This window comes from Delphinapterus leucas, chromosome 7 (genome assembly GCF_059928025.1).
Source record: "Delphinapterus leucas isolate spDelLeu-1000000601 "Yukka" chromosome 7, BTC_Dleu_Yukka2, whole genome shotgun sequence".
In the NCBI taxonomy this organism is placed as follows: Eukaryota; Metazoa; Chordata; class Mammalia; order Artiodactyla; family Monodontidae; genus Delphinapterus; species Delphinapterus leucas.
Window position 1 is genome coordinate 94,556,270 of NC_143135.1, and position 16,733 is coordinate 94,573,002.

The following is a 16,733-nucleotide window of genomic DNA, read 5'->3' on the forward strand; positions in this document are numbered from 1 at the left end:
GGGAAGGTGCCAGGGGGCCTCGTCCCATCCACGATGCATTTGTGCCAGGTTCTAAAAGCTGCATGGTCTAAGGCTCTGGTCATGTGACACTCTACGGGATATGCCCATCCTCCTCTGGGGGGTTGTGCCACCTTGCCCCTCCTACAGCACAGGCCTGGTGGAGAACAGAAAGATCCACAGAGCCAGATGGCAGACCCCACGAGGCGGCAGCTAGGAAGCCTCCACCTGCTTTTATAGCAGCTTTTAAAATCAGACAGCCTGGATTCAAAGTCCAGCTCTGCCACTTAGTAGTTGTTAGTTTGGGGGAAGCTTATTCCAGTTCTCTTGGCCTTGTTTCCTCATCTGTAAAATAGAGATAATAACAATGCCTACTTCACGCTCACAGAAGATAATACACATCAGGTGTTCAGCACAGCATCTGGCACATAGCAAACGTTCAGCAAAGGCTAGCTATTACTGTCACCATCCTCAGTGTTATCATTGCGAGGAGCTGTCTCCATGTGCATCTCTCAATGTCCTCCCAATTGCATCAGGACATCGGCTAAGCAATTACGGAAAACAATAGGTCTTGGGAATCTAACCAAACCCCAGAGGCAGCTGGATGGGCAGCAAGGCTGTAACTGGCTCCTTCTCCAAAGAGCCATCATCACCTGTCCCACCCCCAATGCGCTCACTTAACCCTCCCCCTCTCCCCAGGGAAATTCAGCCGTCAACAGAGCTGACAAAGCCAGAGAGTTTGACTGGAACCTGGAGATGCCTGGGACCCAGGGACCATAGGACAGTGTCACCAGCAACACGTCCCCTCAGTACACACACCCATCTCCCTGGAGATTCTGGATCAATGTGGGAAATCCCATCACCCACCCTCCATGATTTTTATAGCTTCTATAGATGTCCTGGGCCTAAGGAATATTTTTCTCTTCCCATCTAGATACTGCTTTTTCTCTTACCTCTCCCTGACACACACACCTCTGCAACCCCAGCAAATCCATTTCTGCCCTAGGAAGCCAAGAGAGGAGAGAAAGGGTCTGGCTCCCAAGTAAAAATGAACAGAAATGCCCTAAGCCCTAACTCTCTGCCCCAAGGCCTGGCTTCTGGGATATGACCAGCTTCCTCTGGGGGGCAGAGATGGCTGGTTATCTTCCAAAAGAGGTGTTTACTCTTGCCTGGGAACTGCCCAGGGACTGACTTTCTTAGTGTCTTTCCCACTTGATCTAGGTGGTGCCATGTGATTTGTTGACACCCATAAAATATGAGTGAAAATGACATGTGTCACTTCGGAGCCAGAGCATTTAAGAAGTGGAAATGCTTTCTTCATCTTTTCTTTCCTCTGTCCACCGGCTGGAAGCAGATGACAAAGTCACTAGGCTGAAAGAATCTGAGCCCCTGAAAAATCATGTGGAAGAAAGCCTCCCATTGGCCAGACACCCTCACTCGACTGTTAGGTAGATGAGAAATAAACTTGGATTGGGTCAAGCCACTGAGATTGTGGGAAATTTGGGGATCTGTGACAGCAGTTGTGTTACCCCTACTGCAAAATATAGTAAGCCTGGCACCTGCCCCCCCTCCCCATGCTTTGTCGTGCAGACGGAGCGAGAAAATAATTGGAGGAAGGATTTCCCCTGGCGTTGACAGGGGAGATTAAACAATCTTGGGGTGTCCAAAGGCCAGGCCCATGGGGGCAGGTCTGGAGAAGTCTGTGCTCATGGCTAGAGGCATGCGTGTGTGTTGAGGGTGCTGGGAATTCATCATGGATCATAATGGGTGAGGTCAATATATTGATATTAAACGGAGGAAAAGTAAGTGCAGAGCAAGAAGGGCTAGATCTTTCAGAAGAGGCCAGTGGGACCGCCCATCCAATTCTCTTGGAAACAGTTGAGTAAGCAGCGGGGCTTCTTTGTAAACATGCCTTTTGCTGAGCTGGCAAAGTCAGAGGCAGAGAAAGAGGAAGGAGGGAAACAGAACGGGCACTGGCCTGCTCTTGCCCCACCCCAGCTGCTTGGTGAAGACTCACCTACTCTATTAAGACTCATTTCAAATCTCACCTCATCTATGAAGGCTTCCCTGACCTCTCTAGGTGCAGCTACTGGCTGTGTTCCAAGCGCGGTGTCCACACTGAATCACAGCTTCTATCACACTGGGTCACGACCATGACTTCCTGAGGACCATTGTGGTTTTTGTACCACCTGGGCCTGGCGCAAGTTCCTGGTACAGAGGAGGCACCCATATGGTGGGTGAATGAATAAATAAATGAATGTATGATTAAATGAGCAGAACCCCAAACGGAAGAACCAAGACTAAGAACAAAAACTGAGGATGTCTGGGCACCTGGGTGGACAATCTCAGTTTTCTACCTAGGGTACCGTGAAAACATCCAGTGACACATTTTTCAGGTCACGCAACATTTATTGCTGAAGACCACTGCTAGGGGTGCTGTGGATGTGAATGTTGCCGTCCCCCAAAAAGCCCCAGCTGTGATAACACGTCACCAGCCCCCTCAGACCCTGCCCAGTGAACGCTAGCCAACTCCAGCTGCTCTTCCAGAACAGTGTATCCCCCGAGCAGCCGCCTGCCTGGGCTGGGCTGGGCTGATCTGCTCGGACCCTGCCGATGGGAGTCATAGCGCTACCAGACAGGCCCAAAGGTGGTAGGAGAATGGGATTGCGAGAGGATCGGGCGCCCCAGAGAAAAGGATGGGGAAGGTCCAGGACTTCAGCTGGTGCGGGGACTAGACGCACTGATGCCCTGCAGGAGGGGCAACTCGGATCCTTCAGAGAAGCTGCTTGGAGGGCCTGGGGACAGAGCCAGCTTTCTCTCCAAGGCAGTTTTCATGGCAACACTGTGTCTATGAGAAGCTGAAATGGAGAAAGCTGAGAAGAAATTCCAAAGTCCCAGGACAGCCCTGGGTACCAGGGATGCCCATCCACCTCGATTTTCCCAGGGTCCGGGGCCAAAAGAGAAGCAGCATCGGTTCCTTCATGCTCCTGCAGCCCTTGGATGCAGCAACAGTTGTGGTTCTCTTTGTGATGGATTTGCCCGCCAGCCCAAGTGAGGATTTGCTTCCCTGAGTATCTCAAAGGGCCCCTTGAGGGAAGGAGCCTTCTGTGGGACTGCAGAGGGGCACAGCTGCCGGGAGTCCCTCTGAGTTCCTGAGGTGATTGACGTTAGCTCTCTTGGCTCCTGGAATTTTTTTTTTTTTTTTTATTGGAGGATCGTTGATTTACAATGTTGTGTTAGTTTCAGGTGTACAGCAAAGTAATTCAGTTACACATGTACATATATCCACTCTTTTTTCTTTTAGATTCTTTTGCTCCTGGGATTTGTGGAGAATTTTAAAAATACATCTACTTCTATTTCTTGAATATAAAAATAAAATGAAATGAAATTTGCCTCCAACAGCCTGTGACCAAACGAGGACAGCAAGCCCTGTCCTGAGTTGTCAGCGGGGACAGCCACGACACGGCCCGAGCGGGAGGGCTGAGAGGGGGGAGGCCACGCAGAAGGTCAGCGGGAATATCTTCCCACTAGGGATGGTCCCAGTACTCCATGAAACATATTACTGGCCCCTGACAGCAGTGATGGCTGGGCCACTGGAGGCGGGGGGGCAGCCCATTCTGGACTAGTCTCCAAGTTAGGGTCAGAGAAGCAAGAATTCCTGATGTGACCTTCCAGGCCCTTCCCTGGGCTCCACCTCCTGCATCCATTATGGTCACCCCTGTGGGAACCTCCATGGTGTCCAAACAGTTCTCTTCAGGTGATTTCCAGCCTGGTGTTTGAGAAGAGCTGACAGCGCTCCTGGTTTCTGAAGACCTTGGGAGAGCAGTGACACACACGTGTGCCCATGCACACACACATGTGTATTCACAGAGGTGGCAGACAGTGGAGGTGGCAGTAACGATGGTGTCTGGCGGCCTTTAGCCCAGATGATGGTGCCTATGGCCCGGTCACATTGGCCAGAGTCTTTACAGCAGCCAGTGCCGTGCGGTGGAGCCGGACTCAGGCTTTCTAGAAGCGCGTCTCACTCTGAGGAGAGGGAGAACAGGGTGAGGGTGGGCAGGGTGTGCTTGGAACACAGAAGGCTGAAGGTGGGGGCTCAGAGCCTAAAATTCAGCCCAGCTGTCATCGGGCACTGCCCCTCAGAGAAGAGGGGCAGCCCAGAGGAAAAGATGGGAACAGGACCCGCCCCACCGGACTTCCATAGAAGCCTTCCCATCCCCACCTGAGCCCTCACTGCCTGGGCAGAGAAGGGAAGGGCTGGCACAGCATCCCTGCCCTACAGCTAGGATGCAGGCCCAGGGAAGGTAGGAGCTGGACCGGGTCCACAGAGGTGGGGGGTAGACCTCCATTTCCTGATGCCCAGTTTCCCGGGAGACCCACCTCCTGCCAATAAGGGGAGGCCTCCTCCGGTCAGTGTGTGGGCTCACGACGCGGCCATCACTGGGCAGAGGCTGGGGCCGGTACCCAGCCTAGACCCACCACTTTCCAACCCTCTGAGCTCTGTTTTGCGGGGGCAAAAGGGGCGGAAGAAGCACAGGCAGCTGGGGTCGGCCCAACATTTGACTCCTGTCCTGTCCTGGTCATTTCCACATTCTGAACACCCCCAAAGGCGAGGGGGCAAGGGGACCTCGCCGAGACCCTGGGGAAAGGCTAGGCCCTCTTCCAGGCACCCCACCTTTGGGCGTCCCCGCCTGCTGGGTACACACACCCCGCGGGGCTCTCACCTCCATCTTGCTGTATATCCAGTGGAGGACTTCCGTCACTTTGGTGTACACGCCGGGTTTGTTTCTCTGGCCACAGCCAATGCCCCAGCTGGTGACTCCTGCCAGGTACCAGCGGTGGTCCTGCTCGCAGACCAGGGGCCCCCCGCTGTCCCCCTACAGGGGAGGGCACGCGCATCAGCAGGGTGAGAGGGGCAGCCCTTGGGCAGGAGACGGTGGGCACGTGACTCTCCCTCCGACCCCAAAGCCTCAGCCTTCCTCCCTTCCCTCGGGTCCCGGAGCCCCACGTGGCAGCAGCCTCACCTGGCAGGAGTCTCTGCCTCCCCGCAGGTCCCCTGCGCACATCATCCTCGGGGTGAGGCCGCTGTTGTAGACTAAGTAGTTATTACACTTCTTGAAGTCGATGAGGTTGACCTGCACCTCCCGGAGGAGTGGGGATGTCCTCTCTTCAGTGCAGTGGAGGAGAGGGGAGAAGGGACGGGAGTGAGACTCCGGGCGGCTTTGTGGCCTTCCAGCTGCCCACCCCACACCGCAGACTGGCAGCCTCCCGGGCGTGGAGGGCACCATTCCCATGGTAGGCCACCCAGGATGTATGGGCACATACACCCTCACACCAGACACAACTCACTACACGTAACAGAGACACACGTACACAGGCAGACTCACAGGCCTTTCGGGCTGCCTTACATGCCGCACAGTGCCTTTCTGTATCCAAAGCAACGTCAAATAGATCATTTCTTTCTGGTAACCGCGTGCTCTGAGGAGAGCAGGCGTGATGAATCCATTTACAGAAGGAGAAATTTAGGGCTGAGGAAGGACTTGCCCACGGTCACCCAGCGAGTCAGTCACAGGGCCAAGATCAAAACGAGGCTGCTCCTGGCCAGTCACCGCTCCATCCCACGAGCAGGCCCTGACACCTGCGGCGGCCACAAGCTCACGATGCTCACGGCAAGGCCAGCTGACTGCTGTGCCCTCCTGCCCAGTATACATAATCTTACAGACCGGACACCAGACACGGCCACCTGTGACCATGATGAAGTGAGGGGAAACCAAACCGCTCCCTAGCCTTGTTTCAGCACAGACAAAACACAAGGTAGGTCAAACCACGAAAGGACCAAACAGCCCCCTGTCCCAGCCAGGATGAGCAGCTCCTGCTTCTTCACCAACTACAGCTTTAGACTCAGTCTATTAACTCTTTCTAAATGAGATTATTAAGATATCCACTCACAGGATTATCCCTGCCTCCTACAGGCAACCAATCTAGAGAAATACTTCACTTCTTTGAACCCCCTTCAAAGCACCCGAATCCTATAAGTCCTTTCTGACACCCTCTTCTTGAGACGCCCCACGGTTCTCCCTGGTGTGAGTTCTCCCTCGGTTCAATGAGCAATGAACCCAGGTCTTTCAAAGACAGGGGTTTTCCTTGTGTTCTTGGCCGGGGCATTGTCACAGCAACTGCTTTGATGTATACGCAGGTGTATATACACACACATTCACACCAAGGCCCATGAATCTATATATCCAAACCCTCATCTAGGTAGACCCTCATCTCTATACCCTGACATATCCCCCCCACACACTCTACACAGACACATATGTACACACACACACACACACACACACCACACACTCTAGCATCTGCCTCTCACCATCTGTCTCCTTGGTCTTGCCGAAGCCTGTGACCCAGCAGGTCTCATTGAGGCTGAAGGTCTGTCCATGCATGGGGAGGCAGGCAGGGTGGACATGTGCTGTGACAAGACCTCAAGACATCAGTGAAGGGACAAGGCTGGAGGTTTTGGTGGGGGGTGTGTGTGGAGGGACAGGAGTACCAATGTCCCAGGACCTCCTCCTTCCCCCCAGAGTGCTTCTGAATCTTTCAGGGCCTTGAACGGACCAGGCAAGAAACTCAATCACTTTATCTTGACCCTCCAGCCTTCAGGGTGCCGTCAGAGCCCCCAGACATTCTGATTTTTCAGTGGGTGACATGTGGGCAAATGCATATGTCTTGGAAGCTCCCCTGTGCCAAGCTGGTACTGGGTGGCTGAGGGTCTCTCTCTTCAAGAGTGGCTGTCCTGGCTGAACCTCTTCCACGCCTGTCCCTCAGAGCAAGGAGCAGTGCAGGCTAAATCCCAGGTATTACTACCATGACGTCTCAGGGGTGTGTCCTGCCTGGTCTGGGGAGGGCACCCCTGTTTGGCCAGGGCCTGAGCCTCTCTCTCCTGGGTGAGACAACCTCTCCAAATGGGGAGAGCACATCCCTAGAGGCACAGGCCACGAAACTGCTGCTCCCTTGCTCCCACACTCAGAATCAATGCATCTGTTCATAGGCTCCCTCTGAGGACCAGCATTCCCGTGTGGACTAGAGCACCGACCAATTCGCAAGAAGAAAAGAGTTGATAGAATGTTTGCAGCGTTCACGATTGTTGTGCTCACTGCAGCTTCCCGTGCCTAAAACAGTGCCTGGCACATAGAAAGTGCTCATAGGAAGGAAGGAAGGAAAGAAGGAAGGAAGGGAGGGAGGGAGGGGAGGGGGGAGGGAGGGATGGAGGGAGGAGAGAGACAGAGGGAGGGAGAATGAATGTAAAATTTTTCTCCTGTAAATTGGGAGTCGAACACATTTCTCTGCTAGAGAGTAAACAAACAAAAAATAAATGAAGGGATGCCATCAATTATTAAGCAAAAACACAAAACTTGACTTCTTAAAATAGTGTGTGCCTATTTTAGAGACATGCAGTCTTAAAAACATGCAACACTATTATATATTCTACTCTTTTTATGGGGTAATTAAATTTATCAGTGAGCCTTCACAAGTTTCCTCAGCTAGTACTGTGACTTCGAAGTGCTCAGCCTACCAGACAGTTTAAGAAACTCTGCCCTACCATATGACCCAGCAATCCCACTACTGGGCATATACCCTGAGAAAACCATAATTCAAAAAGAGTCATGTACCACAATGTTCATTGCAGCTCTATCTACAATAGCCCGGAGGTGGAAACAACCTAAGTGCCCATCATCGGATGAATGGATAAAGAAGATGTGGCACATATACACAATGGAATATTACTCAGCCATAAAAAGAAACGAAATTGAGCTATTTGTAATGAGGTGGATAGACCTAGAGTCTGTCATACAGAGTGAAGTAAGTCAGAAAGAAGAAGACAAATACCGTATGCTAACACATATATATGGAATTTAAGAAGAAAAAAAAATGTCATGAAGAACCTAGGGGTAAGACAGGAATAAAGACACAGACCTACTAGAGAATGGACTTGAGGATATGGGGAGGGGGAAGGGTGAGCTGTGACAGGGCGAGAGAGGCATGGACATATATACACTACCAAACGTCAGGTAGATAGCTAGTGGGAAGCAGCCGCATGGCACAGGGAGATCATAGATCAGCTCGGTGCTTTGTGACCGCCTGGAGGGGTGGGATAGGGAGGGTGGGAGGGAGGGAGACGCAAGAGGGAAGGGATATGGGAACATACGTATATGTATAACTGATTCACTTTGTTATAAAGCAGAAACTAACACACCATTGTAAAGCAATTATACCCCAATAAAGATGTTAAAAAAAAGAAAAAAGAAAAAAAGAAACTCTGCCCTGATCTCTAAACCAAAAATCAGCGCACATGGTCTGACCACAGGACTACATAAATCTAAGCTGTGAGTGTCTCAGCCTAGAGGTATTCTTCCTTCCCAGGAGAGTGGGAGGGGGTAGGAGCGGCTATCAGAGTCTAGAGAGGGACTGCTGCAGCCTGAAAAGCATAGGTAGTGCTATAATAGCTTTAATTTAGTTTTACAAATTAATTCTATTTGGAATTCCAAATAATATTCAGGGGGTTTGGGGTGATGGCAGGTAAGATCTGGACGGTTTGCCAAATGAAGTCTGGGTTTTACAAGGCTGGGAAGGCCTGTTCTGATCCTTCAGACTGCCTGCCCGCTTTTATGTGTGCGCGAGGGGCAGGGCAGGGGCAGCACGGCACCCCCATCTCACCGCCCCAGGCTCCACAGACAAGGCTAGGCGGGGCGGGAGAAGGGCTGAGAGGGCTCGCCCGTGGCGGGTGGTGGGCTTGGCTTCTGCTGGGCTCGGGTCTAGGCCAGCTCCACCCAGCCCAGTCCTGCGTTGGGGTTGGGGTTCTCCTCCACACACCGCTGTGACGAGCTAACCGCCGTGACTCAGGACCAACACCGCCTCCATAATTCACGTGCCGGCAAAGGCCCGCTCACAGGCCCAGAGCACCAGAAAGGCTGGAGTAAGCAGAGAGCCCTCCAAGGCTTCCAGAAGCCTCTGCAGCCTGCCAAGGCTGATTAGGTGCTGAATCTGTGCCACCGCGGCTCCCCGGGGTGCCCCCGACATCACATCACTAGCTTCTAAGTGGCTGCTTGTGTGTGTCATCCGTTTTGTTCTCTTTGCAGTGAAACTGCAGAGCCGCTATGTGGTAGACACACAGTATTTGACGCGTGAACAAATGGCTGGATGAAGTAATGAAGATAAACCCTGATCTCCTGAGAACTTCGGTAGCATTTCCTTCCTGTAGCCCCATTTGGTCCTCAGCTCCACCCTCAGCTCTCACGGCAGTTAGATGTTTGGATGTATAGGTACTTTTCTTGTGTTCGCAACTTTGGTGTTGGCAATTTGCCAGCAGAGAGCAGCATGGGAAGAGCATTGCTTAGGAGCCAGACCCAACTGGACCCAGTCTTGGAGCTGCCACTCATTACTGCATGGCCTCGGGGAACTCTCTCTCTCTAAAGCTCCTCTTCTCAAATGTAAAATGAAGTTAATAATAGTACCTGCTCCACAGGATGGGTTGTGAAGAGTAAATGAAATTGTAGATGTAAAATGCCTACCACAGGGTCTGGTCTCTGTTAAGTGCTCGATATACCAGTGAAACAATTCGATCTGTCTATCTTGATGAAGGCCAGTATCCAAACCCTGGCTCTGTCACCAATTTGCAATGTCAGATGTGTCACTGGGGCAAGTTTGTTTCCAACCTCTGGGTCTCAGTTCCCCTAACTGTAAGACAGAGGTGTTCCACTAAATGATCTCTAAAAATCTTTGACGTCCACCATGCTGAAGCTCTGGACCCTGGGATGGGTCAGTGGATGTTGCTAAGTGTAAAGGCTGGGCCCCAGGGCTGCTGGATGAGCAGGGTGGGGTGTGACAGGCATGGATTCACTCACTGGTCAGAGTCAGGGGCTCGGAGAGCCGCATGAGGGCGATATCATAGTCGTCATCGTCGTCCGAGTAGTTGCTGTTGATAATGATCTGGGCAATGGAGGCTCCCTCGGGCAGCTGGTGCAGGTTGTTGGTGCCCACGTACACCTTCCAGTCCTCCAGGATCTTATTCGGGGTCCTGCTGGAGCCACAGAGAGCATGGGCCAGTCACCACATGGCAGAGCCCTCTGGAGGCAGGAGAATGGATGAAGTGACCTCTGGAGGGAGCTCTCTATCTTAGCCCAGGGATCTAGGACAATCCCCTACTTCCAAACAACCGCTCTGAACTGGCGGTTCTGTACCTTACAATAGAAAACGGGAGGGGATGAGTAAGACTTCTAGGACCACTGGCCCCACTGGCTCCTCTGGATGCCACCAAGGATCAAATAAGGTGGGTGGGACACACCTCAGTGGTAGGTAGTATCCTCAGCAGAAACGGAGCTTTCGACAGGACAAAGTGACCCACTGAAGCCTCACTACTGGGGAAGCCAGTGCCCCTGAGGCCTCGTCTCCGAGCCCTTTCCTGTCCACCAGCTCAAAGGACAGGCCTGGCTGGTGACTGTCAGAAGCTGACCGCACTGCCCTTCCCACAATCCCCATCGCTCAATTCCTGGGACAGCATTCCTGATGTCTTGGGCTCCTCCCCTCTAACTTCCAGTTTCTGGAAGCAGCAACAAGCCCCAGCCCTCTTTATTTCACCCTGTTCTTTAGGGCAGGCTCACAATTCCTTCCTTCTACCTGCCTCTCTCTCTCCCTTGGAGCCACCAATAGTATTTTCCCACTCTGTACTGGCTCAGAACAAGCAATCCCAACTCACAGTCCCAGGACCAAATACCAGCGGCAAACCATGGTCCTCACCACACACGAGCTGCCCAGCCCACAGGGGCCAGCCTTACAAACAAAGCCCTCCTCCACAGAGAGAAGTAGTCTGCCCTCAGCCCTTGCTGGCGTCCCCGACCCTTAGCGGTGTCGCATCACTGCCCCCTTGGGCACTTACAAGAAGAAGCAGTGGGCGGCGGTGAGAACCCACTGGGCGTCGATCAGTGTGCCCCCACAAATGTGGGTGTGGGCATACTGCAGACTGACTTGCCAAGGCCACTTGCTCTCTGGGGCCAGCGCCCCTCCCACAATCCGCCCGATCAGGGTCCTCAGTCCACAGTCTGGGGAGAAGTAGAAGAGATAAGCTGGTATGAACTCAGCTTTTCTCAGAGCAGCAGCCACGCTCCCAGGCCCAGGGAATCTCAGGCAGCCGCATCCTGAGGGTACCACCCACTCATGGAGGCCGCTTTGCTCACTTAATCTGAAGGAGCACAGCTGCTTCCTGCCAACACAGAGCTCCCACATGGTGGGTTAGCTTTCTGGGATCATCCAGTGGGTAGTTTGGTCCTAGGAAAGATCCTCTTTCCTCCCACTCATTCATTCTTCCATTAATTCGATAAATGCTTCCTAAATACCTCATGCTTTGGGCACTGTGCCAGGCATTAGGATCACAACGGTGAATTCCAGGGCTGCTGTCAGGACCTCGCGAAAGCAGACCAAGTCTAACATGACCCTGAATTGGTAAGCACTGTGAGGGGGATCGTTTCAAAACAAAGGAGAAAAGCCCTTCCCATGATGCACAGGTAGGTGGTGCCCACATGTTTCCTCAGTGGGTCATTTCGTGCTGTTGGGGACCCTGCACCCCAAGCGAACATTTCCAAACATGTTCTGGATTAAGTCCTCCCCCCGAAATCATGGACAGAGTTTGTTCACATGTGTGTTCTTTCTTTGAAGAAGGAGAGAGTGAAGAGCCAGCGGTGGTCTGAGGGGGCTCCATCCACAGCACTGTGCCCGCCTGCTCAGGGGAGCACCCCACCTGGTCATCATGAGAACACAGCACTCATGGACCGGTTAACAGTTTGGGCTTTGGGGTCAGACCCAAGGTCCAATACCAGCTCCTTACCTACCAGCGGTCTGACCTTAAGTAAGGCAAAATTTTCAGTCTCTTTTCAGTAAGCGGACAATAATGGCACCTGCCTCATGAGAATTAAATGTAATCACGTTTGTAAAGCCATAGGCGCAGTGCCTTGGCATCCAGTGTGCTCCGTAAATGTTGGCTCTGGATCTAGCTCCACGTCTATTGATAGCAGAGCTTTAAGCTGGCCCTGACGTGCTCTCCCAGTCCTCTGCCCTCTGCCCAGAATCCAGGAGACTTGAACGGTGAGGTTGCTGGGCTAAGCAGAGTCAGGAGAAGGGGAAACGCTACCCTGAGAATGTCCATCCAGGTGCCTTACAGGGACCCTGGCCCTGAAACAGGCCTGCTGCTCCAGCCCCTCTTCCTGGCTTGGACACCCAGGGCTGGCCCTCTCCCTCATAGGGACCCCACTGCTCTGCCCCCTGACTCCCACCCCACACAGGCCACTATCCAGGAGAAAGGGCATCTTCTTACTGGGACACTGGAGAGTCACATACTGCTGGGAAGGGCATTCAGACCTGCAGCAGGAAACACAAAAGATGAGAAAAGGGCACATTAGCTGGCTCCTCCAGGAAGCCTTCCGTGATTGGTTCCTGCTAAGTCTCATCCCATCCCCTCTGCACAAGAATATGGAGTTTCTTTTCTTTTTTTCTTTTTCTTTTTTTTGTAACATCTTTACTGGAGTATAATTGCTTTACAATGTTGTGTTAGTTTCTGCTGTATAACAAAGTGAATCAGCTACATGTATAGATATATCCCCCATTCCCTCCCTCTTGCGTCTCCCTCCCACACTCCCTATCCCACCCCTCTAGGTGGTCACAAAGCATCGAGCTGATCTCCCTGTGCGATGCAGCTGCTCCCCACTAGCTATCTATTTTACAGTTGGTAGTGTATATATGTCAATGCTACTCTCTCACTTCGTCCCAGCTTTCCCTTCCCCCTTCCCATGCCCTCAAGTCCATTCTCTATGTCTACGTCTTTATCCCTGTCCTGCCCCTAGGTTCATCAGAACCTTTTTTTTTTTTTAGATTCTGTATATATGTGTTAGCATATGGTGTTTTTCGCTTTCTGACTTACTTCACTCTGTATGACAGACTCTAGGTCCATCCACCTCACTACAAATAACTCAATTCTGTTTCTTTTTATGGCTGAGTAATATTCCATTTATATATGTGCCACAGCTTCTTTATCCATTCATCTGTCGATGGACATTTAGGTTGCTTCCATGTCCTGGCTATTGTAAATAGTGCTGCAATGAACCTTGTGGTACATGACTCTTTTTGAATTATGGTTTTCTCAGGGTATATGCCCAGTACTGGGATTGCTGGGTCATATGGTAGTTCTATTTTTAGTTTTTTAAGAAACCTCCATACTGTTCTCCATAGTAGCTGTATCAATTTACATTCCCACCAACAGTGCAAGAGGGTTCCCTTTTCTCACACCCTCTCCAGCATTTATTGTTTGCAGATTTTTTGATGATGGCCATTCTGACCAGTGTGAGGTGATACCTCACTGTGGTTTTGATTTGCATTTCTCTAATGATTAGTGATGTTGAGCCTCCTTTCATGTGTTTGTTGCCCATCTGTATATCTTCTTTGGAGAAATGTCTATTTAGGTCTTCTGCCCATTTTTGGATTGGGTTGCTTGTTTTTTTGATATTGAGCTGCATGAGCTGCTTGTATATTTTGGAGATTAATCCTTCGTCAGTTCCTTCATTTGCAACTATTTTCTCCCATCTGATGGTTGTCTTTTCATCTTGTTTATGGTTTCTTTTGCTATGCAAAAGCTTTTGTTTCATTAGGTCACATTTGTTTATTTTTGTTTTTATTTCCATTTCTCTAGGAGGTGGGTCAAAAAGGATCTTGCTGTGATTTATGTCATAGAGTGTTCTGCCTATGTTTTCCTCTGAGAGTTTGATAGTGTCCGGCCTTACATTTGGGTCTTTAATCCATTTTAAGTTTATTTTTGTGTATGGTGTTAGGGAGTGTTCTAATTTCATTTATTTACACGTAGCTGTCCAGTTTTCCCAGCACCACTTATTGAAGAGGCTGTCTTTTCTCCATTGTATATTCTTGCCTCCTTTATCAAAGATAAGGTGACCATATGTGCGTGGGTTTATCTCTGGGCTTTCTATCCTGTTCCATTGAGATATATTTCTGTTTTTGTGCCAGTACCATATTGTCTTGATTACTGTAACTTTGTAGTATAGTCTGAAGTCTGGGAGCCTGATTCCTCCAGCTCCATTTTTCTTTCTGAAGATTGCTTTGGCTATTCAGGGTCTTTTGTGTTTCCATACAAATTGTGAAATTTTTTGTTCTAGTTCTGTGAAAAAAAGCCAGTGGTAGTTTGATAGGGATTGCATTGAATCTGTAGATTGCTTTGGGTAGTACAGTCATTTTTCCACAATGTTGATTCTTCCAACCCAAGAACATGGTATATCTCTCCATCTGTTTGTATCATCTTTAATTTCTTTCATCAGTGTCTTATAGTTTTCTGCATACAGGTCTTTTGTCCTCTTAGGTAGGTTTATTCCTAGGTATTTTATTCTTTTTGTTGCAGTGGTAAATGGGAGTGTTTCCTTAATTTCTCTTTCAGATTTTTCATCATTAGTGTATAGGAATGCAAGAGATCTCTGTGCATTAATTTTGTATCCTGCTACTTTACCAAATTCATTGATTAGCTCTAGTAGTTTTCTGGTAGCATCTCTAGGATTCTCTCTATATAGTATCATGTCATCTGCAAACAGTGACAGCTTTACTTCTTCTTTTCCAATTCGGATTCCTTTTATTTCTTTTTCTTCTCTGTTGCTGTGGCTAAAACTTCCAAGACTATGTTGAATAAGCGTGATGAGAGTGGGCATCCTTGTCTTGTTCCTGATTTTAGAGGAAATGGTTTCAGGTTTTCCACCATTGAGAATGATGTTGGCTGTGGGTTTGTCATATATGGCCTCTATTATGTTGAGGTAAGTTCCCTCTATGCCTACTTTCTGGAGAGTTTTTATCATAAATGGGTGTTGAATTTTGTCAAAAGCTTTTTCTGCATCTATTGAGATTATCATATGGTTTTTATCTTTCAGTTTGTTAATATGGTGTATCACATTGATTGATTTGCGTATATTGAAGAATCCTTGCGTTCCTGGGATAAACCCCACTTGAAGATGGAGATTCTGACCTTTCTCCCTCCCAGTGGGACAGACCCTTCCAGTGCTTTCTGCAGGAATGGGGATGGCTTAGTGCAAATCATGCCCACTCTTCTCCCAACATCCGTTTTTCTGTGGCAGATTGCACATATTGGCTAGGTCCATGTCCTTTGAACTCATGACTTCACTGTCCCAGCATCTTTCCCCGGCTAAACAGGTGACCCAACATTCCCCTGACAGTTGTTCAATGTTCAGCCAGCAACGTAGCATGTGAACCACCCAGCACAAAGCAGGCATCCAGGAGGCAGCTCATTGCCTCCCTTCCCTCCCCATGCCTACTTCTCTCACAGCCTAGTTTCTTCTCTCCCCTCCCCAAGGTAAACACTGCTAGCTGGTGGGGCACCCCTCCCACTCCTCCCCTCCACCCAGTGGTGGTGGGAAAGAGCAGCTGCAGTGCAAACATGACAGATGGCGAGGCCCAGGGGGATGGCAATGCTCCTCAGATGGGCCTCCCTGCCCCCTAACTACCTGCACCTGGCACTCCCCCTGCTGAAGCTCCCCCGCCCCATTCCCCACCCCAGTGATGTTTCCCCCTTTCCACCCCAAGCCCCCTCCCTGCAGCAGCTTTCAGTCCAAACATCAGGCTGACCAGTGGCCCCGAGGTTTATTCATTGTCTCTGGCAACGAGGTGAACTCTTGGGGGCCCCTCTGACCTCGAGGTGCTCTGTGCACCCAGCTTCGACTGCTTTCAAGTCAGGAGGCAGGTAATGAATGACAGCTGTTTCTGAGATGCTCTTGACATTCACGAGGGACTCCTGGAGGTGGGATCCCAGAAAGGCCGAGGGAGAGGGGCTCCCTGACTCAGAGCACTCCTTCACTCCCCTGCTCACAGCTGACAGCCTGGCCCGCCTCACACACCTGTAGATGCTCTCCTGGAAGGTGGAACTATATTTGGAGATTGAGAAACTGCTGTCAAAATTCCTGTTGGTCACGTTGGCTGTCTGGAAAGCACTGCAAGGGAGGAGAGGGAAAAAGAATGAACCTCCTTGAGACAGCGCACACCCATGGTTCCCCAGCCAGCATTAGAGTCCCAAGAGAGCCCTGCTGCAGAGGCCAAAGGCAGTTAAAACCCAACAATCTCAGACCCCACCCACATATTCCACCACTGCCCCCTACTAGCCCTACGCACTAACCAGTAGTTTTTGTTTTTGTTTTTAATGTTGAGCCTTCTTTTAATTTATTTATTTTTATTTTTGGCTGTGTTTGGTCTTCGTCTCTGTGCGAGGGCTTTCTCTAGTTGAGGCAAGCGGGGGCCACTCCTCATTGCGGTGCGCGGGCCTCCCACCGTCGTGGCCTCCCTTGTTGCGGAGCACAGGCTCCAGACGCAGAGGCTCAGCAGTTGTGGCTCACGGGCCCAGCTGCTCCGCGGCATGTGGAATCCTCCCAGACCGGGGCTCGAACCCGTGTCCCCTGCATTAGCAGGCAGATTCTCAACCACTGTGCCACCAGGGAAGCCCCTAACCCAGCAGTTTTGAAAGTGTGGTCCAGTCCCAGAGGACAATGTTAGCACTGCCTGGGAAGTTGTTAGAAATGCAAATTCTTGGGCCCTGTCCCAGGCCTACCAAATCAAGAATTCTGGTTTTCCGTTTTAACAAGCTCTCCAGGTGATTCTGATGCGCTCTCAAGTTTGAGAAACACTGACCTAGC

The 16,733-nt window shown here is 50.7% G+C and overlaps 1 protein-coding gene across 13 annotated transcripts in view; it reads right to left on the reverse strand.

Moving 5' to 3' along the window:
- Positions 1-2,385: 2,385 nt before the first annotated feature.
- Positions 2,386-16,733, reverse strand: part of TMPRSS13 (transmembrane serine protease 13) — a 30,773-nt gene continuing 16,425 nt past the window's right edge. For 6 of the 13 annotated variants that reach the window (XM_089915582.1, XM_089915578.1, XM_089915589.1 and 3 more), the window contains 8 exons: positions 15,945-16,037; positions 12,362-12,405; positions 10,931-11,093; positions 9,900-10,075; positions 6,368-6,478; positions 5,022-5,164; positions 4,722-4,874; positions 2,386-4,023 (listed from right to left, as the gene is read on the reverse strand). In XM_089915582.1, coding sequence (XP_089771708.1) covers positions 4,006-4,023; positions 4,722-4,874; positions 5,022-5,164; positions 6,368-6,478; positions 9,900-10,075; positions 10,931-11,093; positions 12,362-12,405; positions 15,945-16,037 — 901 coding nt within the window. In that variant the 3' untranslated portion in view covers positions 2,386-4,005. Of the gene's footprint in view, positions 4,024-4,721; positions 4,919-5,021; positions 5,165-6,367; positions 6,479-6,510; positions 7,344-9,899; positions 10,076-10,930; positions 11,094-12,361; positions 12,406-15,944; positions 16,038-16,733 lie in introns of those variants that run through there. The other 7 variants (XM_089915584.1, XM_089915581.1, XM_089915579.1 and 4 more) reach the window with 6 other exon arrangements.